This window comes from Lygodium microphyllum, chromosome 11 (assembly GCF_053477565.2).
Source record: "Lygodium microphyllum isolate KBCC chromosome 11, Lygodium_microphyllum_v1.1.10, whole genome shotgun sequence".
Lineage (NCBI taxonomy): Eukaryota > Viridiplantae > Streptophyta > Polypodiopsida > Schizaeales > Lygodiaceae > Lygodium > Lygodium microphyllum.
In genome coordinates this window covers 110,136,029-110,161,174 of record NC_141145.1, presented here as the reverse complement: position 1 = coordinate 110,161,174, position 25,146 = coordinate 110,136,029, and the positions used below count along the sequence as shown (strand labels likewise).

At 41.2% G+C, this 25,146-nt stretch overlaps 1 protein-coding gene across 1 annotated transcript; it reads left to right on the top strand.

The window, feature by feature from the left end:
- The first annotated feature begins 212 nt into the window (after positions 1-212).
- On the top strand, positions 213-25,146 carry FACE2 (farnesylated protein-converting enzyme 2). Its single transcript, XM_087688003.1, has 8 exons — positions 213-563; positions 658-726; positions 1,050-1,265; positions 6,353-6,464; positions 6,723-6,794; positions 22,627-22,689; positions 22,818-22,901; positions 24,568-25,146. The coding sequence occupies exons 1-8, from the start codon at positions 324-326 to the stop codon at positions 24,699-24,701; spliced, it is 990 nt and encodes a 329-aa protein (XP_087544129.1). The 5' UTR covers positions 213-323; the 3' UTR covers positions 24,702-25,146.

The following is a 25,146-nucleotide window of genomic DNA, read 5'->3' as shown; positions in this document are numbered from 1 at the left end:
GTAAACACTTGTAAAGAAATGTCTTCCCAGACATACTAGGACCATCCAAAAGAAAAACATCCCTAGATTTTGCACCAATAGCATCTATAACTACATTATATGCAACTCTCTATTAGCCATTCAACATTTTGCCTCCATAGAAACATTTTGGCAATCCATCAAAGTCAGACAATCTTCACCCATGCTGTCGTAAAAGATCTTGAGCCTCTTTTCCAAACACGGGAAAATGTGGAAAACTGGTCCTGTGAGTGTCTGAGAAGAGAGTAGTTTTAGTTTTACCGAAATAGGAACGTTCCCATCCTGCGAGAGAGAGAGAGAGAGAGATGGTGGCTTCCTCTGCTTCGGCTGCTACTTCTTCGCCTTGCGCGCCCGCGATCGCGCCATGGATCGCCATGGCGGCCTGCGCTCTCATGGCATCCCTGTACGTCGGCCTTCTCTACGCGCCTTCCCTGCTCCTTCGCCTCCCTCCGCCATCTTCTCTCCGCCAGCACGTGCTGCGCCGATTCGCCTGCGCCACCATCGCCACGGCCATGGCAATCTCTCTGTCCATACATCTCCTTCCTGTAAGCTTTCGATTCATTGTTTTGTTTTGGGAGGGGGGGTGCAGCACACTGGGCATTGAACTTTACTCTCAAACGTATTTTTTCTCGTTTCCAGATTGGGAGAGATGGATATGCAGATCTGGCTGCATGGCTTGATGCCTTTGGTCTTCGCTCACATCACTGGGTACTTTCTTTCTCCTTTGTAATCGTGTTCTCCATTGAGAGAGAGAGAGAGAGAGAGAGAGAGAGAGAGAGAGAGAGAGAGCCCTTTTTTCAACACAGGAAAAACAATGTACCTGCCTGCTTAATTTAGTCTAGGATGCTCTGTGAAGTCTGCTCATGACTTAGAATTGTCTGCATTCAATTTTCACAATGTGAAAGGCTATCGTTGTATCTTTCTTGTAGAGTAGCAAAACTCAAGTCTCTCTTCATGGTATTTTGTAGGCCTAGCTAGCGGTGTACCGCCTAACACCGGCATGGACTGCAATGTGGTGTCTTAGGGAACAGTGGCGAGCAATCCTTTTCCCACTCTTGTTAACAGTGCTACTCTATTCGGGGCCCCTAATGGCAGCTATTGTAGAGAGAGTTGATGAATGGCGAGAATATTATTTGGATGGCAAGGGCTCCAATCGTGGGGAATGCTTGGGCCGTATTGCTTGGATCAGTTTTCAAAATTCAAAGTCTTTGGCGATTGATATCCTTGCTTGGAGGAACCTTGTTGTGGTAAGTGCTTTGCTTTTGTTGATCTATTAATGTTACTTTCTTTTTCATGATTGAGGTTTCAAGTCCTAGGTTTAGAACTTTTAGAGATCATCTCAAACCAAATCTCGGCTTTAGAAGTGCCTAGACCGTGAGTATTTGACAAACAACCAATTGTGACATGTTAGCTAGGTGTTGGAACTCAAATTATACATGTTGGTTTGACCACTAGCCCCTAGACCTTCCAAGATCAACAAGTATGCCTAAATTGAGAAAGATTGAAATCTATGCAATACCATTATTCATGAACAAGGCAGGCATTCAAGGGTGTTGTAGTGAAAAATGAAGATTTCAAAACCCCTAGGTACTATGTATTATGCAGTTAAGATAGTGTCTCACAGCCATGTAACTCCATTTGGTAGATATTCTATTGTAAATGGAATAATGATGTTCCGTAATTGCAACAAATAATTGTCTTTTATAGTATAGATAGAGAAATAATTGCTTCAACAATTGGATAAATAGTAGTTCTTCTCAAAGTGGGTTCTTGTTGCTTTCTAACTATGTAATGTACAATGGCAATTTTTGTTTTTGATTAAGAACATGCAAGTTGTAAGAGAATATGTAATTTTCAACTAGCAATTTATATAGAGTAGGCATGTGAGTCCATATAGACCTTATGTTTTGGACGATAAAAGGGTGACTTCCATAAGCATAATAGATTGAGATGGGATATTGATAGATTCTTGGTCTTTTGGAAAGTCCTTGTTATGAACAATAGAAATAGTGGAAAAAGTAGTTGCCAATTGTAAAATATTCCTATTGTAGTTTGCTCACTCTTCTAAAGGCAAAGCAGCCATCAAGAGATGGATGCTGTTTTACTTCAATGCAAAGGAAGAGATTTTGTTGTGACAACTATGTCAAAGACATTGAGCTCAATAAGGCAATTTCATTTTCTATGCAAGTTTGAGAAAGCTCAAGTGGAAAAGATGGAACGACATCCTACAATGGACTTTTTCAAAACATCTAGGATTTCAATGATGTTTCTTGTAGGTTAGAATCATTTGCTCATTTTCTCACTGGAAATCCACAATGCTTTTTATGTCCATTTATTAAATTGATTCTCCACTTGAGTTAATATAGAAGAGAAATTCCTAAACTTGTAACATATGCTATGGATGATTTGATATCATTTTTGAAATCAGTTATGCGGCCTTTGGGTTACAATACTTGGTCATTGGAAGCTCACAATCCTTGTATCAATTTATTGAAGCCATCTATGTCAGAAGTGGAGCAGCGGTGGAAGCATAAATATGTGCTGAAATAAACTGCTGAAACACAAGACAAAAAGAAAAGAAAAGAACACGATACAGATGAGAACTCAGATGTATGCACGGGAAATGGAATCCATATATCTGAATACGAGACAGTCGCATACAAGAGTGAGTCACTGGCTGCGTGGGCACTGGCACTGGCACTGGCTCTTCTCTCCACAGAGTCTGCAGATGGTGAAGATGATGATGATAACTGAGGAGGAGCCACTGAGTATAAATAGGCTGAAAAAGTGGGGAGCAATAAATGTTGGTCGGCCAGCATTAATGCTGGCCGACTGGTGCATAAAATACCTAATAAAAATGCCTAGCCCAGATCAAGCTCAGACTCACACATGAGCTGACAAATACTCTGCTAACACCCTCTCTCAGATCATGGGTGATCTGATACAAGACAATGAATAGGGATTAGAAACTATACAACATAGAACCACCAAGTAGAACCATGGATACCCAAGCAGTGGGTGATCAAGCCACCACCAAGGTGCCTCGGAGAGAACTTGATGTCGATGTCGATCGTACCAAACACCTGAAAATAGAGAAGATCATAGCATGTCTCTGTGTCCATCACCAATGTCTCGCAGTAGCAGATAAGACCATCCTGTCAAAAATGCCCCTGAACATAGGTGACCATGGATTTTCCGCCTTGGGCCAGACCGCCAAAGTGTCCCCTCATGTGAGCTCCAGACGAAAGCCGCCCGCTCTTTGTTAAATAACCAGCTCATCATGAACCTGGATGTCAATCCTAGCTCCAGGATTTGATTCCGCCAGATTGCAGTCGATGCGTCAGGGACGTCCCTCTCTGGAACATGTGCACCTGTATAAAAGTATAGATGAGGTGCGGCTGCCCCATCTGAACACCCGCTCACACTCCCTCTCTGGCACAAGAGAGTCGTGAGGGATGACCTCATCACCACCACTAGAAAGCAGCCGAGGAAGGGGCCACCAAGCCCTTCCCGCGATCCGAAGAAGAGGATCCCTTCCGCGCCTTGGACTTCACCTTGGTCGGAGGATCGGAGTCGGAGTCTGATGAAGGAGAGGACTCATCGGTAGAGTCAACATCCCGCTTCTTCTTCTGCTCCTTTTTCCTGGAAGCCGCTAACGTCTTGCAGTCCTTCCGCAAATGTCCCTTCTTGCCACAGTGGTAACACTGGGCCTTCGACTTCTTCTTCCCGGCACCCCTCTCTGAAGCTACATAAGCCTTGCCTCCATAATGTGCCGGAAGCCGCCCTGTAATCTCAAGGATGTCTCATGCTCAAGAAGCATTGAGGTCATATGTGTAAAACTGACAGGAGTCGATGATGTCTGCGCCCGCAAAGCATTGGCCACTCCATTAAACTCCGGGGGGAGCTTGTAGAGGACCGTCCTGACGAGATGCGCCTCGGGAAGAGCAGATTGCATGTGCCGAAGCTGGTCCTTGACCTGCGTAACACGAAGAAGAAAAGACTGAATAGTATCTTTTGGCTCAAACTTCATCTGCTGGAGCTGGCCATAAAGTGTGACTGCCCGCATGGTGGAAGGTGCCTCGTACATCTGCTGCAACTTTTGCCATACTTCAGGAGAGGTCCTACAGGAGGTAACCGCCGGTAAGACCGCTTTAGAAATACACCGAAGCAATGCCGAGTAAGCATGGGCATCGTCCGAGTCCCATGTGAGCACCGCTTCCTCATGGTTGTCCTCATCAAAGTCTTCAGGAAGAGGAAAAGGACGGAGAGGTCGAGCAATAGCTCCACAGACGATGTACCATAACCGCTTCTGCACAAACCAAGCTTTCATGACAGCACTCCATGTGAGATAATCAGGTCCATGTAACTTATCATCAGTGGAAGTGCACGGAGGAGCCATATGGAGAGGATAAGAAGAGAAGTAGAGAAGAGATTGAATTTAGAGAGGAAACACAGCCAAAACACAAGCACAGACTTCAGAAAATGAGAGTTCACATGCAATATAACCCAAAGTCTGATCAATAGAAGACAAAATCTGTTGTAGAAAGTCAAAAAATCAGTCAAAAACTGCCAAAAACAGCAAAAACGGCCTGAATTAACAGTCACCCAGCCACGAGAGATGCTGAATCAGCAAAACGCAGGCAGTAAACTGCAGAAAAACAGGTAGAAAACTGTCGCCAGCAGCTGCTGATGGAGAACGCAGGCAGCAGAGGGTGCGGAGACAGCAGGCGATGACAAAACTGCAAAAAACGCAGGCTGAAAACAGCCCCAAAACAGGTCGCCTGGCTGCTACAGCAGTCGTCTGATCAGCAGGGGTACAAAACAGTTCTGAAATCAGCAAGAAAACACAGCAGGAGCACAGATCCTGAAATCTGATACCATGTCAGAAGTGGAGCAGCGGTGGAAGCATAAACATGTGCTGAAATAAACTGCTGAAACACAAGACAAAAAGAAAAGAAAAGAACACGATACAGATGAGAACTCAGATGTATGCACGGGAAATGGAATCCATATATCTGAATACGAGAGAGTCGCATACAAGAGTGAGTCACTGGCTGCGTGGGCACTGGCAATGGCTCCTCTCTCCACAGAGTCTGCAGATGGTGAAGATGATGATGATAACTGAGGAGGAGCCACTGAGTATAAATAGGCTGAAAAAGTGGGGAGCAATAAATGCTGGTCGGCCAGCAGACTGGTGCATAAAATGCTCCAATGGCATAAAATGCCACACCAAAAAAATACCTAAAATACCTAATAAAAATGCCCAGCCCAGAAGACTCACACATGAGCTGACAATACTCTGCTAACAATCTATAGGCGATCTTTCACAAGAGCCAATATGAAAAGCAACCCAAAGTTGACAAATTGGATGGATATGAGAGCCTTGGGCTCATTCTATGTGGGCTAGATCTAGCTTTGGCAATTTAGTTCCATTTACTATGTGGTCATATGTAAAAAAGTGTTGATGTTACGTTGATGGCATATTGCACTCATTTCATGTTTCTTATGCCATCTTCATAATGCCACACGCTTAGGCACACTCATGCACACATTTGCACATACCCACATACACTTTTGTGTGGTTGTGTGTGCATGCAAACATACATAAAGTCTTTTTTTTGTGTTAGTTTTGCAACTTGCTGCTTCATTATTGAGGATTTGCACAACGATGCTATCAACTTTACTTGGGGCACAACCAAAAGTTGAGAATTCTAGGCTTGTGAAGCTTAGTTTCTTGTTCTAAATTCTTCAATTAAACCCGTGTCTTTTACCAAACATTCAAATGATGTGTCGATGAGTGATTTTGTGTGGGTAGGTGTCATGAAAGAACCTAAATGCTAAGAAATTACATGACACTACACCAATGTAAGGCCATATATATTTTATGTATGGTCATTACAATGATTTTTACATGAAAGTGGTTTGTATATATGAGGATACCAATTTAGGCGGACATGGGCAATTGTGCTCACCCATGTGGGCATTCTATAAAAAAGAAAATGACCAATACAGGTGTGTGTGGACAAAATGAAGATGCACTTTTGACACCTTGTACATAATGTGGAAGACAAAATTGTGCAACTTATGTACATGGGTAAAATGAACAAATGGCTTTTTACTGGAATTTTGGTAGCCAGAACTTGAGCCTTAGTGTGTTGGAGATAGTTAAAAGTTTAGCCCATTATCCTAGATCCTTCCCAAAAGGGAAATGGTCAATTTTCAATGTTGGGTCTTGAATTTTGGTTTATGCGATATAAGTCTCTAGTCATCTTTCCAATAGCGGTGTTTTCTTTGATGTATCCACTTATTTAAATCTTTCCATTTTTGTTTTCAGGCACCAGTAACTGAGGAGGTTGTCTTTCGAAGCTGCATGATATCAACTCTACTATGTGCCGGATTTCAGCCAGTTGTGATCATATTCTTTTGTCCCTTGTTTTTTGGCTTAGGTATTGTATGTGGGTCAGAAGTGACCTGTGACTGCAAAACAAGAGAACTAACGTATGAGGGTTTTGACCTTTTGTGATGCATGAATAAGTAAATGTATGCTTAAAATAGGTAATTTGTTAAGCCTGCTTTTTGTACATTTTAGATCAGGCTCAGAGGCGCACTTAACATGTATCACTTGCATAAGATGTTGTCCAGATATCAACGTGAAGCTGAAGCTGAGGATTAACTTTTTTGTTTTGATGGAATGTTTGCTGCAGCTCATGCAAATCACTTTTGGGAGCTTGTTTACCAGCAAAATTGTGCTAAGAAGAGAGCTTTTGCTATAGTGGGTAAGCCCCAAAAGTTCACTGGCTTTGAAGTTTATTCATGATGTTAACACATTCACATTGAGCCTGAGAAGTTTCTCAAGTTCAATAAGTTAGAATAAGTGTTGAAAAATTTTTACAGTAAGAGGGCAAAAAATTTGCTTGAAATGGATTTTTAATGATTGTAGAGTCTCAGATAAAGGTATCTCTCACTTTTCAACTTTGAAAATGTTTTGAAGCTAGAGCAAGGATTTCACACCCTCAACCTCAATACCATAATCTTGTATGTCAGGCATTCATGTAGTTTCTCATTTGCTCTTGTTTATGAACATAGTTCTGTACATTTCACAAATAGATTGACAGGAGAATGTCACAGTTGCAGGTCAACTAGTTTAGCAGCTCTAGAAGGTAGATCTGAAGTGCATCATTTTTGAATATATGTATTATTTCAGATGTATTCGAAACCAAGTTTTCATAAAGAGGCATGCATTCATCAGGTGATTGCTTAAGTGATGCTGACTGATATCACTTTCATTTGTCTTTCACTAGGCCATTTAAAGTTAGTTGAGAATGTGTGTCCATGGTCCAGTTGCTTATTTGTAAATTGATTTCTGGAGTTTTCCACTTGTATGTACCAAGATACACCATGTATAGGCATTCTAGCCTCCTTTTCCACAAAACCTGGATGACATCTCTTGATAGGGGAACTAAGTGGTTGACAATTTTTCACTTGGACACCTTTTTGGATTGCTCAACATGCTTTGATATGTGTCTCAAGTGTCAGGATATTAGAAATTTTGGCCAAAGGCTTCTCTCCTTTTACCGACTATTTTTGAAATCCTTTAAAAAATGCAAATGAAGATTTATGTATGTAAGATAAATAGAGTAGATTGGGAAATTTGATACTCAACAATTGATATATCAGCAAGAGTTGAGACGCCCTTGTCTTGCAAACCAGTCTAGACTTGTCTCAACATGCCTAAGCTCTGATCAGTGGGCTCATGAAAAGTATTTTTGGTAGCAGATTGAAAAAACTTTGACTCAAAGCTTTGGAGGGTTTTTCTGAATCAAATTACACGTAATTACAATTTTTATAACTAAAAGTTTCTAAACATTTAAGCTTGTCGACTCCCTTCTTTAAAGTTTTTTAAGTTTTTCTTGAAAAATATTCAAACGTCTAGCCTCTGGCTGAATGATGTGTGGCCCTAAAATCTCTCACATTTTTAAGAAGAAGATATATGGGGATTTGATAGCAAGTTCTAGTATGTGAGCTTTGTGAATTGATGTATCATTACAAGTTTTGACTCTTCATCTAATAGATATAATCCAAGTAACAACTTGCAGGGTATAAGCTGCGATAAAAGACACAAGGGAAAATCTTATGGCTTGTTACTAATGTTCTTGATGCCAAATATATTAATGATCAGAGATTTGTAAGGAATATGCTGTGAATTTCGCTCCAGGAATTTCCATGCATTGAAGCTGAAAACTTCAATCACAAATGTGTGATTGATTTTGAGAGAGAGAGAGAGAGAGAGAGAGAGAGAGAGAGCTGCAGGCTACTTTGAGCCTTTTTCTCCGTTTGTTTGCAAACTCAGGTACTTCTATCATATGGGTATAGAATGAACTGTTAGCAGAGTATTTGTCAGCTCATGTGTGAGTCTGAGCTTGATCTGGGCTGGGCATTTTTATTAGGTATTTTAGGTATTTTTTTGGTGTGGCATTTTATGCCAGTGGGACATTTTATGCACCAGTCGGCCAGCATTAAATGCTGTCCGACCAGCATTATTGCTCCCCACTTTTTCAGCCTATTTATACTCAGTGGCTCCTCCTCAGTCACTCACTTTATCTTCACCATCTGCAGACTCTGTGGAGAGAAGAGCCAGTGCCAGTGCCCACACAGCCAGTGACTCACTGTTGTATGCGACTGTCTCGTGTTCAGATATATGGATTCCATTTCCCGTGCATACATCTGAGTTCTCATCTGTATCGTGTTCTTTTCTTTTCTCTTTTTGTCTTGTGTTTCAGCAGTTTATTTCAGCACATGTTTATGCTTCCACCGCTGCTCCACTTCTGACATGGTATCAGTTTTCAGGATTTGTGTTTCTGCTGTGTTTTCTGGCTGATTTCAGGACTGTTTTGTACCCCTGCTGATCAGACGACTGCTGTAGCAGCCAGGCGACCTGTTTTGGGGCTGTTTTCAGCCTGCGTTTTTTGCAGTTTTGCCATCGCCTGCTGCCTCCGCACCCTCTGCTGTCTGCGTTTTTCATCTGCAGCTGCTGGCGACAGTTTTCTACCTGTTTTTCTCCAGTTTACTGCCTGCGTTTTGCTGATTCAGCATCTCTCGTGGCTGGGTGGCTGTTCCTTCAGGCCGTTTTTGCTGTTTTTGGCAGTTTATGACTGATTTTTTGACTTTCTGCAGCAGATTTTGTCTTCTATTGATCAGATTTTGGGTTACATTGCATGTGAACTCTCTTTTTCTGTAGTCTGTGCTTGTGTTTTGGCCGTGTTTCCTCTCTAAATTCCATCTCTTCTCTACTTCTCTTCTTATCCTCTCCATATGGCTCCTCCGTGCACTTCCACTGATGATAAGTTACATGGACCTGATTATCTCACATGGAGTGCTGTCATGAAAGCTTGGTTTGTGCAGAAGCGGTTATGGTACATCGTTTGTGGAGCTACTCCTCGTCCTCTCCGTCCTTTTCCTCTTCCTGAAGACTTTGATGAGGACAATCATGAGGAAGCGGTGCTCACATGGGACTCGGACGATGCCCGTGCTTACTCGGCGTTGCTTCGGTGTATTTCTAAAGCGGTCTTACCGGCGGTTACCTCCTGTAGGACATCTCCTGAAGTATGGCAGAAGTTGCAGCAGATGTACGAGGCACCTTCCACCATGCGGGCCGTCACACTTTATGGCCAGCTCCAGCAGATGAAGTTTGAGCCGAAAGATACTATTCAGTCTTTTCTTCTTCGTGTTACGCAGGTACAGGACCAGCTTCGGCACATGCAATCTGCTCTTCCCGAGGTGCATCTTGTCGGGACGGTCCTCTACAAGCTCCCCCCGGAGTTTGATGGAGTGGCCAATGCTTTGCGGGCGCAGACATCATCGACTCCTGTCAGTTTTACACATATGACCTCGATGCTTCTTGAGCATGAGGCATCCTTGAGATTTCAGGGGCGGCTTTCGGCACATTATGGAGGTGAGGCTTATGTAGCTTCAGAGAGGGGTGACGGGAAGAAGAAGTCGAAGGCCCAGTGTTACCACTGTGGCAAGACAGGACATTTGCGGAAGGACTGCAAGAAGTTAGCGGCTTCCAGGAAGAAGGAGCAGAAGACGAAGCGGGATGTTGACTCTACCGATGAGTCCTCTCCTTCATCAGACTCCGACTCCGATCCTCCGACCAAGGTGAAGTCCAAGGCGCGGAAGGGATCCTCTTCTTTGGATCGCGGGAAGGGCTTGGTGGCCCCTTCCTCGGCTGCTTTCTAGTGGTGGTGATGAGGTCATCCCTCACGACTCTCTTGTGCCAGAGAGGGAGTGTGAGCGGGTGTTCAGATGGGGCAGCCGCGCCTCATCTATATTTTTATACAGGTGCACAGGTTCCAGAGAGGGACGTCCCTGACGCATCGACTTCAGTCTGGCGGAATCAAATCCTGGAGCTGGGATTGACATCTAGGTTCATGATGAGCTGGTTATCTGACAGAGAGCAGGAGGCTTTCGTTTGGAGCTCACATGAGGGGACACTTTGGTGGTCTGGCCAAAGGCGGGGACTCCATGGTCACATATGTTCAGAGGCATTTTTGACAGGCTGGTCTTGTATGCTACTGCGAGACATTGGTGATGGACACAGAGACATGCTATGATCTTCTCTATTTTCAGGTGTTTGGTACGATCGACATCGACATCAGGTTCTCTCCGAGGCACCTTGGTGGTGCCTTGATCACCCACTGCTTGGGTATCCATGGTTCTACTTGGTGGTTCTCTGTTGTATAGTTTATGATCCCTTTTCATTGTACTATTGTATTGTATCAGATCACTCATGATCTGAGAGAGGGTGTTAGCAGAGTATTTGTCAGCTCATGTGTGAGTCTGAGCTTGATCTGGGCTGGGCATTTTTATTAGGTATTTTAGGTATTTTTCTGGTGTGGCATTTTATGCCAGTGGGACATTTTATGCACCAGTTGGCCAGCATTAAATGCTGTCCGACCAGCATTATTGCTCCCCACTTTTTCAGCCTATTTATACTCAGTGGCTCCTCCTCAGTCACTCACTTTATCTTCACCATCTGCAAACTCTGTGGAGAGAGGAGCCAGTGCCAGTGCCCACACAGCCAGTGACTCACTGTTGTATGCGACTGTCTCGTGTTCAGATATATGGATTCCATTTCCCGTGCATACATCTGAGTTCTCATCTGTATCATGTTCTTTTCTTTTCTCTTTTTGTCTTGTGTTTCAGCAGTTTATTTCAGCACATGTTTATGCTTCCACCGTTGCTCCACTTCTGACATGAACTATGTGCCCAAGGCTTGCAAGTTGATGAGGGCTGGATGGAATTCCCATGTTGATGTGTGTGGGGAAAGGACAAGTTGTTAAGCTGCCTCAGAAAGTTGCCTAAAAAATAGCGTGTCATATTATTGTCTAAATTTTCACAGGGATCTAGTATTTGCTCACTCTTTCCTTCTTGATTTACACCATAGGAGCTAGAAACATAAAAAATGTTTAGAAACGAAACGTCAGAAATGTGTTTCGCAAGTTTCTTTCAAGAGGGGGTAAAATAAGAAACACGGGTTTTTTTATATAGGGATTTTTAATAGTTTTGACTGGGGAAAGAGTTTCTAAACCTCCATGGAACTCTCTCTTAAACAAAAAATGCCTAATTGAGCTTGAGTGATAATAGAGTCAATTGAGAATAATACATTATACGTTACATATCCATGATCCATTATTGACTTGTCACTTATGTCAAAGTTAGTCTTTGGACAAGCGATACTATGGTTTAGAACTTAAACATCATGATTCATACATATCATACAAAGCAAATTGAAATTAACATGTAAATATTTAATAGCCTATCTATAATATGGACTAAGTCGAATTACAACATCATGATTCTCATTTCAAAATAAACTGACAAAATGTCAAAATCAAGTATGAATCCTAATATATCACAAATAACTCATAAATGAGACTAAAGTCGTATAATATTCAAATCTCAAGACAAGAATAGATACTAGATTAACAAAGTCCAATAACTAAACAAAATCACAAAAAAATCAGCCTCTCATTGAAAATCTTGAGCCCTAATGAGTCATTACACATCATCATTATCATATTCAACATTGCCCAATAGTTTTTGCCAAAACCATGTTTTAGGTTCCAACTCATCGAAAAAATAAAAAAAATCAAAACGCCCACGCATTTTACTCTCAGAAACATTTCGTACTTAAAGAAACGTTTCGCTAGTTTTAAATTCAAAGAAATGTGTTTCTTAGTTGCTATGGTTCACACCTTGCGACCCTTGCTTTTGCTGCCAGTATCCTTCGTCCTTGTCATCTTGAGCTTCAATGCCTTGATTTCAGCTCCATCACCTTTGGCCTTGTCTCCAATGCATCAGCTAGCTGCTTGATTTGCTGCTGATATCATTTGTGGGCTCGCAACGGCCTTCAAGCTGGCATCTTCAGCTGACGATGTGGTGTCTTAGCCTTGCTAGCTCTTGGACACTCCAACTATTAGCCAACTACATCTTGAAGGCATTGTTGATGATTCAACCATCTTTTTCTAGAGGATTACTGCATTTTGCTGCCCTACTGCAGTCCTTAGCCTTGGTGACACCATCCCAGCCTAGACATCTTGGTTGTCGTTATTGTTGATAAGGCTTTGCTATTGCATGTACTTCATTGTGTGGCTTTGCAGTGAGAGTTTCGGGAGAGATAAAGTAGGAGGTAGAAGAAGTCAATGACTGAAGTGATGTCCATTAATTAATAGATGAGACCTATAAAAATGCAAGTGTGACCTAAAATCCTCTTAGACGGTGTCTTGGGTCCATAACATGGATGGTTGTGCATGCATGAAACATTGGATTTCTAGCTAGGGTTGGACAATTTTGACTATCACCACAAAAAGTTGTAGGATGTGGCTATCAAAATCCAATTTAAACAACATTTGTCTCAACTAAATAACATGTCGGGTGACCATAGTGCGCACAAGGAGCTCTATACTTTGCCTTTGTGAAAGAAAGAGCAAGCTCCAAGAAGAAGCATTCAATCCCAAGGTAAAGCAGGAACTTGTGGTGGATATCTAGGAGTCTATATCATGTGTCTAATTTGCATTTGTCTAACCTGTCATCGAGACCCCTTCTCCATACAAAATTCCTTGTGTTGAGGCGACTTGTGAGTACAACAAAGTTGACATTCTACTAATGAGCATGAGTGAACTCAAGATAGCTATTGTATAACAAACATCTCATTAGGGAATGAGTCAAATCCATGACCCAACTAGGCACATGTACCTAGTGATGTTTGTTGCTATATTTGAGATGAGTTGGGACAATTTGGACCTTGGGTCCATGGAGCACAAAATAGGTTTGCAAGTAATCATGTGAAAGGCTAGCTACTCCAACTATATATTTTGGTTGTAACATGAAAATGCTTATGGGCTATTGAAACACATCTAGCCCAAAAAAACGTGAAGGAGACGAAGATTTGTCATCCCAAACTCCATGCTTTGCATTTAACAGTGTTCTAGTGTGAGCAATGTGTTCATTGTGGCTCCTTGCTAATGATTAGGTCATCCACGTAAAGAATGACAATCACCAATGTAAAGAAAGTGTAGGAAAATCCTATGACCACTTTGATACCATGTAAAGAAACAATAGTATTTGCAGTGCAGACAATAGATTATATGACAAATACTAACAATTAATGAACTCAAAAACTCAAAAGAATGGAAAATTAACGAATTAGATCTAAAGATGATATAATGAGGGACCCTTGGCTTGTGTGTCTTTGGGAGTCGGGCCCAAGGCTAAGGTGAAACCATAGAGTTTTGAGATGATGAAGTGGCTCGAGATGATTGCATTGTCCTTATTGATCAAGTGGTAGCACTTATGAAGGAGAATGCTCTTTGGAGCATAGTTGCTTGAAATGCCGTTTCAAGTAGAATGACCTGAACTATATCGGTTCCAAAATGTGTTTTGGGACAGATTATTTTCCTAGATCTGCTGTTGTTTTTCATCATTTCCAATAAGCAAACCTTCTCCTCTCTTTGTCCTTTGTTGTTCATGTCCATAAGAGTTGGTAATCTCTTCTAATATTACGTGTATACTCTATATTGATGAGGACTTGAGGTGTTTTGATGTAAAGGTTCAAGTTACAAATTGTATTATCCCTTCGTATATGTCTAAGAGCAAAATACTCCTAGAAATAGACTTAAAATCCATTTCCTTGTTTTGTTGTTTTAGCCTCGAGCTGAAACTCCATTTCGTGATTATGAAACACACTTTTGTTTCCTCATTTTAGGACACTACGCTTTGGAAGGAACAAAATGCAATCCTTAGTGTAAGGCAATGTCGGAGAAAAAACTAGACAAAGGTGAATAGCAAAGAGAGTGAAAGGCAGTTCATAGATTTGGGGATTATGAAGATGAATTCTAGGGGTTGTAGTAGCACAAGTGAAATTGTTTACTGATGGAAGGACTTGTAGTAGCAAAAGTGGAAATGTCTATTGGTTGAATAAGCCTCTAGGAAGGTCTCCAATAGCAGCAATAGCGAAAAGGAAGTTGTTTGCTTATAGGAGAGATTTTAGGTATGCAGATAATCAGTCCAAAAAGTAATTGGCAAGTTGCAACAAGAGCAACACCAAGAAACACAGCAGTCGATGAAGATTCGAGCCTTCGGATGCAAAGCGCAAACAGACATCAGGTCACCAATGATAGGCAACTGTTTGTTGGCAGCCAATTTGAGATGACTAACAGCTCTAGAATGAATCTAATGGGGCAGCAATAGCTTCTTTGTGATAGCATCTAGGAGGTTGGGCAGTAGTCAAAGAAGAGGGAATGGTTGAGACGAGTGAATGAGAATGGTTTGAGAGCAACCTAAAGTGAGATTGAGGGATGTCCACAACATGCCTGTTTATTGGGTATTTTTGGGCGTCTGTTGTATTGTGCAAACAAGAGCCTTTTAATCATAGTTAAAGTTTTTTGGGGCTGAATTGAGGAGCAATAATTAGGCATTAATGCATGTGATATTTAATGCTAGCTTTAATTTTGGTCGTCCAAGAGCCCTTTGAGGCTCAAAAAGGTGCCTAAGATGGGGAGAGAAACATGCTCCACCTGTGAATTAGTTTAAAGATGTAAGAAATAAACATACAGTATGATCCTCCATCAAGGACAATTATGTGGCAAGGAAGTTGGTGAATATGATAAGCTAGTACGTGAGATGGGAGCATGAGTTCACCCCAACCATCCAAAGGAGTAGTTGTAATCCACGAAGAGAAGGAACTCCACCAAAGTAGAAACTTGCAAGGAAGAACAACGGCCAAGGGGATAGCTAAGGGTGCCCAAAACTCAACCTCGAGAGAGAAGCCACTAGCTCTACCTCCATGTTGGTAAGAATGCTGATGGATGCATGATCCTTGGCCTCGAGGGAGGACAATATCCCCGTCTCGTTGTACAACTTGATTTCCTATTGGTCAATGTCACTTTGATGCTAGACAACCTGTTGTCAAGCCTCAACCCGGTGATAATCTTGCGCTTTTAACTGTTTTCACTTCATTCAGGCTGTTTGTGAGTTTGCTAAGGCTTCTACAGCTATTATCTACGTGTCTTGACACTCATTGATCTTGCTTTTGGTGGTTAGGCTACTACTACATATGATAAACTTTGCGTTTTTGTTGATTTGATTATATGAACACTTTTGTGTTTTGCATTTTGGTTTTGTAGTTTATGTTTTCAATTATAGAGAGAATTTATTTTGTTGATTCTTGTGATTACTTACTACACTCACTTCATTGTTGTTCCCATCTTTGTGTATTTCCACTCCTTGTGTGTGTGAAGTGTGTTGTGAATAGTGGAACTCTTGATTGTTTGCGTTGGTTGACCATGAGTACCCCAAGTATCTTACTCGCTATTCTTTGTCATTATCTAATATATCACTAATCTTCATTTTAGTTGTTCTATCCGAGTAGCTTGAGATTTCATCATTGTCTAACCTTGATCTCTCGAGGCGTTCTTCTTGAATTTGGAGGAAGCTTGGTCTTTGGTTTGTAGCTGCAATGTTCTTCATTTACTAGTACAATCACGTTCGAAGCTCTACACAGATTCATTTTGCATCTTTGGTGCTCCTTGAGTCTTCAGATGTTTTCGGCATGCTTACTTTTCGGTGACTTTGGTGGTCCCATCTCTATGCTACCCAAATGAGATGATGTTGACCAATCGATGGTGGTGATTGATGTCCAGAGGGTCATGATGTTCTTTGGTGCCTTCATTGGTTGTGTTTGACTATCGGATAGCTAGTTGCATCATTGATTCGTGACCACTCGGACCAACTCAAATGGTCATTCCATGTCATGGAGAGAAGTTTGCTTCTCCTATGGCATGGTTGGGATGGACTAGTGTTCGTGGGTTTTAATATTCTTTGCTCTTCTCTACCACGACACCTATTTTTCTCAGTGTATGACTTTGCATGAAGCAGGGATATTTCTATTCTATAGTAGTGGAGTGATTCTCCTCACATATCTGCAGGCTAGAGAGGGATGGGTGTAGGAGGGCAACAATTAGGCATCTTGATGCTTGCTATATATACATATGGTGGATCTTGAGAGGGAGGCTTTCTACATGCATTGACATAGTTTGGCGATTCAAATCTGCGTTGGTTTGACTTTTAGGTCCATGAGGGGAGGCTAGGATAGTGAGCGATGTTTTGCTCCTAGAGTGTTTCCACATGGGGTTCCACTTTGGCATTTTGGTTGAAAGGGGGGGACCAATGGCCATGATGTGCATTTGCAAGGTATTAGTGGCAGACATAGAGACTCAACTATTTCCTCTTTCTTTGATTAGGGTTTGAGTATCATTGAAATTGACTTAGTCTTCTTCTTAGATATCTTCTTGATTGGGAGTCATGACCCCAAGTTGGAGTCTTGGGGTATTTCTAGTGGTGCATTTGGGTACTTCGAGCATCCTTCGTCATTATTGTATGTAGTATTGTGATATAGGTTTTTGGCAAATCATTGCTGTGGGACATGACAATGTTTCCTAGGGGCTTGTTGTTCTTATCATTGTATATTTTATTGTATCGGCCACCCAAGGGTGTTAGTGGTGTACATTTCGTGGGTGTGAGGCTCTTTATTAGGTTTTGTATTGGGTGCTTTTATGGGCATTTGTATAGTTGCATGGGAATGCGTTTCCTAAGGTAGAAAACATACGAAATGGGTAAGAAATGTTTCTTACCTTTTTGAGGCCTTTCTTATATATTAAAAAAAAGGTGAGTGGCTGGAAATTGACATTTTGCCCAAAAAAGTGGGCCCTATCATGAAAGCTTCTAAAAGTGGCATTTTCCCCCTTGCAATCATGCCTTCTACTTGAAACCTTGGGATTCATGAATTGTGATAGGCTATAGCCCTTCTGCTCAATCCCAGTGATAGTTTGCACTCTATGAAGTTGTAAGGAGCTTATGATGCTTGTTCGAGCTACAAGATATGACGACTCATACTTGTAATGTAGCTAAAACAAGTACCGCTATAGCTACTGATGAGGATCTACTTGAGAACTCCAACTCTAGCAATGAGAGTGATGAGGAGGAGGATGAGGAGATTGAGGATAGTGAGGAGGACATTCAGCATGAGTCATGACTCATGATACATTCTCTAGAACTTAGGATTGACTTTTAGTGGTTTCCATAATCCATTTATGTATTGAATATTTGACAAGGTTCATGAGGCTTGGCACCTATTTGACACCTTGTTACCTTTATGGTTCTATTCATGTTTGTTACTTGTATCCTTACTTTAAAATGATATTCAATGCTTCCTTTTAATTATTATGCTGACAATCATTGATAATGGATCATGATGTCAATAGTTATAAACTGAAATGTGGTTAGGAATGGTCAATATCGCCTATTTTCTTGAAGATTTGGCATTGTTTGCATGCTTAAATCGTACAATTTGATCATTGTTCATGTAGATAATGGATAGGTAGGATTACTTCTTTGAGTATTTCATGTATATGTATTCTATGACCCATTTTTTTTACTATTCAGGTAGGAAACGTTTTTCATACGCTTCCTAAAAATTGATACTGTAGGAAACTTGTTTGAAGCCCATTTCCTACCTTGCCATTTTCAAAACTCTTGGCTACTATGGGCAGTTGGGCAGTGTCCCTCCCTAGGGCATATATATACTCCTCCATTCTTGTTGGATTGGGTCACATGCATGTGAACTTAAAAGGAGTTTAGAGGTACTGCTGGTAACCACATGTGCCATTCACCGGTATGGTTTGTACAATACATCTCTTGTATTGTGTTATTTATGGATTCCATTTCCCGTTCTTCATTGTTGTGTTCTTTGCAGTGCTCTCTCATTCTGTGTTCTTGCAGTGTCTTACAATTGTGTCTCTCACTTCCATTGCTGCCCTTTATTCAGACACGAGTGATACTAAGGAGTGGGAAATGTGCAGCTCTTGTGGTGCCATGGGTGGACAACAATGTTTTCTCCTGATGGAGCAAATTGTGGAGCCAAAGGTGGTGATGAACAGCCACCATCTCTCAAAGAGTAGACTGGGAAGTTGAGGGTGGTGGCAAATGGCCACTATCTCTTGATGTAGTGGACTGTAGAATCGAGGGTAGATGGGAGAAACCTCCATAGGGCATTACCATAGTAACATGGAACAAGGACGGGGATGGGGTTGGGGTCTAAAGCAGGGAACAGGGATGGGGGGTGGGACGGGGGAGGGGATGGTATATATAAATAGCATTTAAAAATGTATGCATGTGATATGGTGGGTGGATGTGTGGGTGAATGTATACTACCAAAGAACATATGTATGTATATGCATGCATACATCTATTTTACTTTGTAAAAAAACTGCATATGTAATGTGGGCTGATTTGATATGGCTTTATACAAGAGTATGCTGATTTTGTATGTGTTTGTGTAACAAAAGGTGAAGTGCTCGGAAAAAGTCTGAAAAACTCATCCACAAAAAAAGCACCCCCAAAAGAAAACCAAAACCCCACCTCCCTCGGAAAAAAAAAGAGGTTCCTTTTTAGGGGATGTGGGAAGGGGACAAAGTAGGGGATGGTGTCCCCTTTGGCAGATCCTTGTGGGATGGCATTTTTGCATTCAAGGGGTGGGGGATGGCAATTCCTTATTACTATGGGCATTATGCTCGTCTCCAAGAGGGGTTATGGCCTCTTAAGGCTTTAGAGATTTCTACTACTCGAAAGGGCTTAGTGAGTGTCTTATTGCCTTGAGCGTAGAGCTGTGATAGATGATGTAGAACAAGCTTTGTTACCTAGAACAATGGGGTGGTATAAGGGTGTCTTTTGGAAGACCCATATACTTCGGAGGGGTAGAAAGCAAAGCTCGATGATGACAAGCTTCATTGGAGTGTCCTAACTTGCCATAGTAGGTGCACCCATTGGTCCATACTCCAGCTTATGGGAAAGAAGCCTTAACATTAGTGTGTCAAGCCTATAATGGAACGGTCAGGGGAAGGAAAACACAATCCTCCTCAATATTACAACATAATAGGATTAAGGAATTTGAGTTGGCAATGTTTTTAACACTATACTCCCTACAACTTATGTTCTTTGTTGACATTGATGATCTTAGTTCTAGGGGCACCTTAGCTTTGATACCATGTGAAGGAAGCACAAGGAAACCTTGTGATCATGCTAATACCATGCAAAGAAACAAAAATGTTTGCAATGGGGACAATAGACTGTACGACAAATTCTAATGAGTGCACTTAGAAACTTAGAGAATTACAATGTCATGAATCTAATCTAATGGTAATACAATGGGGGGCCTTGTTGAGAAACCACTTTTTCAGTTCACACACTTCATTTAGCACTTGTGGTTTCTCATTGACACTCCTAAAAAGGGTTGGTGTTCACATTTTGGCCACTTTTTCAGTGGGTGCACCCATAGTGGTGTGCCACCCTGGACAACTTATGCCTATAAATAGGCAATCACTTCAATCATTCTTCACTACCACCACTCTCTTCATTCATTCTTCACTCCTCTTCCTCCATCATCAAACACCCTTCCCTTCTCTCACCAGCCCCTTCCACTACCCTCACACCCCTTCAAGAGGACATTGCGGTTTGTGGCTTGTGGTTGCCTTCACCATTCCTCTTTTGCTTCAGATGCCTTGTTCTAACATTAGACCTAACGTTTGGAGCATCTTCCCCCTGGCATCACCATCCGTTGCTTGGTGTCAACACCCTTCTCCATCAGGCTCTACTTTCACTTGTGTTTTTTAGTGTGGAGGCCTTCTCCTTGCCTAACGTTATTATCTCTAGCTTGGCGTCAACATCCTAGCCTCTAGCAGCAGTCTACATCATTGAGCACCAGTGATTTCATCACTCGTCTATTATAGGGGCTGTTGGGACCTGCGTTTTTGTAGCCTGGCTTCTCCTCCATTACCTGTGTCACTTGTCTCTCACAGAGGCTATTGGGATCTGCGTTTTTACAGCCCGGCTCATCCTCCATTGTCTAGTGTCATCATTATCCACTCGGCATTAGTTTTTGGCTGTGCTTCATGTGTTTGATAGCTCTAATGCCATGGTATTTTCGTTTTGCTGCCTAGATCACTCCCCGACATTAGAGGACTGCGGTTCGCTTTCTCTATAGCTGTCCTTCACCTTCTAGTGATTACTTCAATAGTCCACTACCGGGAGGTGGTGTTTCGCTTCCTTCACTGTGCAGATTCCCACATGTGCTAACGTTTGATGTTGATAGGATTGTGTAGTTATCTTTTGAGCTTTGGCTCTGTTGTATCATCTTTTCTTCTCATGGCATGATTCAGTGAATCATCACTGTGTTCTTCTTGTGTTTTTGAGTTTCTCTTCTCTCTTAGTGTTTGCCATACACATTGTGTGTTACTCCTTGTAAACCCTACTATCTCTTTGCATTGTCGCTTATTTTGACATGATATTAGACCATACCTGTTATTTTTGACAGACCCTTGACCTCTCTGTCTCTAGGACTGAGGCTAAGGGGTGAATCACAGAGTTTGGAGTTGACAAAGTTTCCCAAGATGATTGGATTGCCTTGGCTAGCAAGTGGCAGCCATGAAGGAGAATGTTCTCGTGAGGGAGCAAAACATAGTTCTACATGCATGGGGACGTCAGAGAAGACATTGGATAAAGGTGGACAATAGTGAAGGGAGCAAAATGTAAACCTTTGTAGGTGTGGGCAATCATGAAGATGACTTTTGTCAACAATCCTTGTGCATAGTTTGGTCTTATTTGTTGTTCTCTTTGTAGTGGTGGTTTGTAGCATGTTTTGTGGTTGGGCTTGAGGAGCATAGAAGCAGAAAACACCTCAAAATGCCCCTTTATAGGACCTGAAACGTCGAAATGCATGGAGGAGGACCCAAAATGCATTTCCTTGTTTGAAATGTTTCCCCTTTGGGGAAACGTTTCGGTTTGGTCCTGTTTCCAACAAGCCCGAAACGTTTTCGGCAAAACATAGTATATTCTTTATGCTTTAAACGTAGCATTATTAATTGTCATGTTTTTTATGCTCGTTAAGCATAGCGTTAGTAATCGTCATGTTCTTTATGCTTTAAAACTACCATTTAAAGCATTATTAATTTCATGTTCTTTGTGTTTTTTAATTGTCATTTCTTTAAGCGTTATTAATATTTTATCGTTAGATTGTTTAATGTTTTAATGTAGCCGTTTCTTAAAAACTCATAACCTTAAATATTTAATATTTCAATATTAAATGTTTCATTAATTAAGCTTAAATCATTAAATATTTAATGTTTAATTATTTCAAATGATTAAGCTTAGAGTCATTTCTATCCGTTTCAACTTTCTTCCTTAATGAGGAGGAGAAGAATGAAGAGGATTTGCCTACAGCACAAGTGAAGACTATGACATGGATGAGGAAGAGGGAGACAGAGAGGAAGAGAAACTTAGAGATGATAATTAGTTATCACTCACTCCCCTGTATGGCTTTGCCCTTATTTTCAATCGTTCTTTCTTTGCAATCAGCATACTAATTATGTGCCAAAATCCTTGTATGCATCAGAAAGCTCATTTGAGCTTATGCCTTTTGTAGAACTCTTTTAAAGCTTGGAAATTAGAAAGCTTTGATTTTGAGTATGGAACTTTTTTTTCGAAGTTTTAGCTTCTAAGTACCTAGATTCTAAGTCAGACCCCTCCCCCCTCCCCCCACGGGGCCAACCAGAGGATGTGGCATTTCCGTTTCCCCCTCCTCGAAATTTGACGTTTCCATTTTTGTTTCCATTTCCCCATTTCCCAGCCGAGGAGTGCTTTGTGCTAGAGTCATGCACTAGTCTGCAGTTGGAGGTCTAAATTCTGTGTCAAAAGGTTATAAGTGCTGGTGCTGTGCTCTCCCATGGTTTGCAATCAAGATAAAATCTGCAGGTTCTTTTGTGGTGGTCCTATTAGCGGGAGCCTTCATTGCATAAACTGCCTATTTAGCACTTTAGTGTTCACAGCTCTTGTTATTTCTTTTTATGGGCTTTGTTTTACATTTGCTTTACAGTTTTAGAATTATTTACCTCATTCTGATGGATTTCAAGAATGCTGTTGGTTGTGATTTTCACAACTTGAAATAGAAGATTTAACAGGAGGTCACTAAATGTGCTCTTTGTTCTGATTTGGCAGGCATGCAGTTGGGATACACTACTGTATTTGGTTGGTATGCATCTTTTTTATTCCTTCGAACAGGTATTATTTCTTTTCTCCTTGTGATATATCTCTTTCGTTTTGAGCCATAACAACATGGATAGCTGAAGTTGATATTGCTACCAGCCAACACGTACACCTGACCTTCAATCACACTGCAAAATCTGCAGGAAATGTTTTGGCTCCACTGATTGCCCACATTTTTTGTAATATAATGGGATTCCCTGATATCGGTCAAATTATGCAGAGAGGAGGTAAACCATTCATTTGGTTCTTATTAATTTATCTGTTCTTTCCATTTCAGGAGCATGATATCCATAATAACATCTACTATGTGGAATTGACATTTCTTGAACATTAGCCTTGATAACACATTGTGAGATTAACTGAAACCTTGAACAATCTAGTTCAAATTGCCCTCCCACTACAGTGAATTCCATCCACACTTAGCTAACACATTGGATCAAAACAACACCCAAGGCTAGGATTGCTGTATTAACTACAATTCACAGCTAGAAACAATTCTCAAGCTTGAAACACCTCATAATCAAACTGCTGGAAGCATAGGAACTCCAAACTCAAGCATCCCATATTAGAAGACTCATTATTAACCAAAGATGCTTCTTCAAGAGGTTTGCATTTATCAAGATGTTTATTTATCAAGAGGCATGTGGAGATGAGAATGACAAGATGTAGACTACTCTTGAGACACGCCAATGACAACTTGAAAATAAATGATATAATTGCAAAAATGAGAAAAACACAAGATAAATATATCCAGCTCTCAAGTTTAAAGAGATGGTCAACATAGGATATATTTGAGATGCAAGGAATAGTATTCCAAGGGTGATGCACACATGAGTTCATAGACAAAAGTATGTAGCAAGATACATAAATCTATCAAGCCTTAAAGTTGTGCAAATCTTATCTCTACTTACATTATCACTTACATGATCAGCCTTGTAAGATATGTGACAGCCTTATAAGATATGTGAAGCTCCTATCCTCCTTTCTAATCCCTATTGAGCAACATGTATGGCCTCCAAGTTTTAGGCCTTGTATGAAGCAATATACAAGGAAGTGGAGCTACAAAGTCTTGTTGAGAAGATTGAGGATTGTAGCCCATCAAAATAGTGTCAGTGGCTAAGAAGAAACCTTGCCAATCTTCTTCCATTAGTGCCACAATCATTGAAAAGAGGTAGAATTTTTTTTAAAGAGGCATACAGACCACACATAACGAACCCTTGCAATCTTCTTCCATTAGTGCCACAATCATTGAAAAGAAGAGGTAGAATAATTTTTAAAGAGGCGTACGGACTACACATATAGCCATGAATATATGCTAGGGTTTACAAAGAGAGCGCACATGGAAGGAAAGGAAAGGAAACAAAGTACATATTGCAAACCTTTTAAGTCTGACACGTGGCATTCACACCAGGGAGTAATTTCCCATAGCTGACCCAAGGCATGATTTGCAATTGTAGATATATTTCTATCACCGTTGTCCATATAGGGGAATGAAGTGCTTTGAGCATTGCCTAGTTGGGGTCCTTGGGGGTGTTACCTTCCTATCGCCAAGCACGTCCCAGTTGTACTGTAACACCACAAATGTGTACCTATTGACTTGTGTTCACAATTTGTTGCGTATATGTAAGCTCACCATTGTGACTGGCTTGGATAACTTTTGTGGCATAGGAGGTGAAGTTTTGAGCATTCCCTCATAGGTAGTTGGTGGACCTTGAGATGTAACCTGGTTTTGTGATTGAACACTGCTGTGCCAGAACAACAGTACCATTATCTCCTTACTAACTTGTGGTTGTAGAACTTTTGGTAGACATGTTTATAGCATTCCTTCAATTTTGTTGGTCGAAGCTTGTAAGTGGGAAAATATACATGACGTGTTTAAACCGACGTTTGCAGGACTTATTATCAGTTTTGCTGCTGGTGTAATTGGCTTTTCCTTTATGCTATTTCCTGCTTCAAACCCCCTGCTTTACAATGATGTACTTGCGACATGCAATTGCTGGATGGGCTACTGCAAATGGATTTCTTGACGCTCTTTGAATTTTTTCAAATTGAACAATCCATGAAGTTTGATATTTCACTAACCACGATGCATGCAAGATTATAGGATCTTTATATGTTGCCAGATGATTGGCAGCAATGACAGGGAAGGGTAGATTGAGGAATGTTGTGATGCGGGGATGTGCAAGGGTTCCTGTTGATTCATTCTTTTGAGCCCTAGTAGGCATTTGATTGTAATTTCATGTATCTGTGATTTGGAAGTAAATATGGCATGGTGTATTGACAACTGGATTTGTGTGATAAGTCTTTCATGTGTGTGTATGGTGTCCAGAGTGTTTTGGCCAGTAGCAAAAGAACGATGAAAAGTAGCATAAGCAATTTAAGTTCAACATGGAATCCAAACCAAAATGTTGTGGATAGATTGTCTACTATAGGATGGAAGGAATGCCTCTAAAATTATTCTCCTTGCGGAAC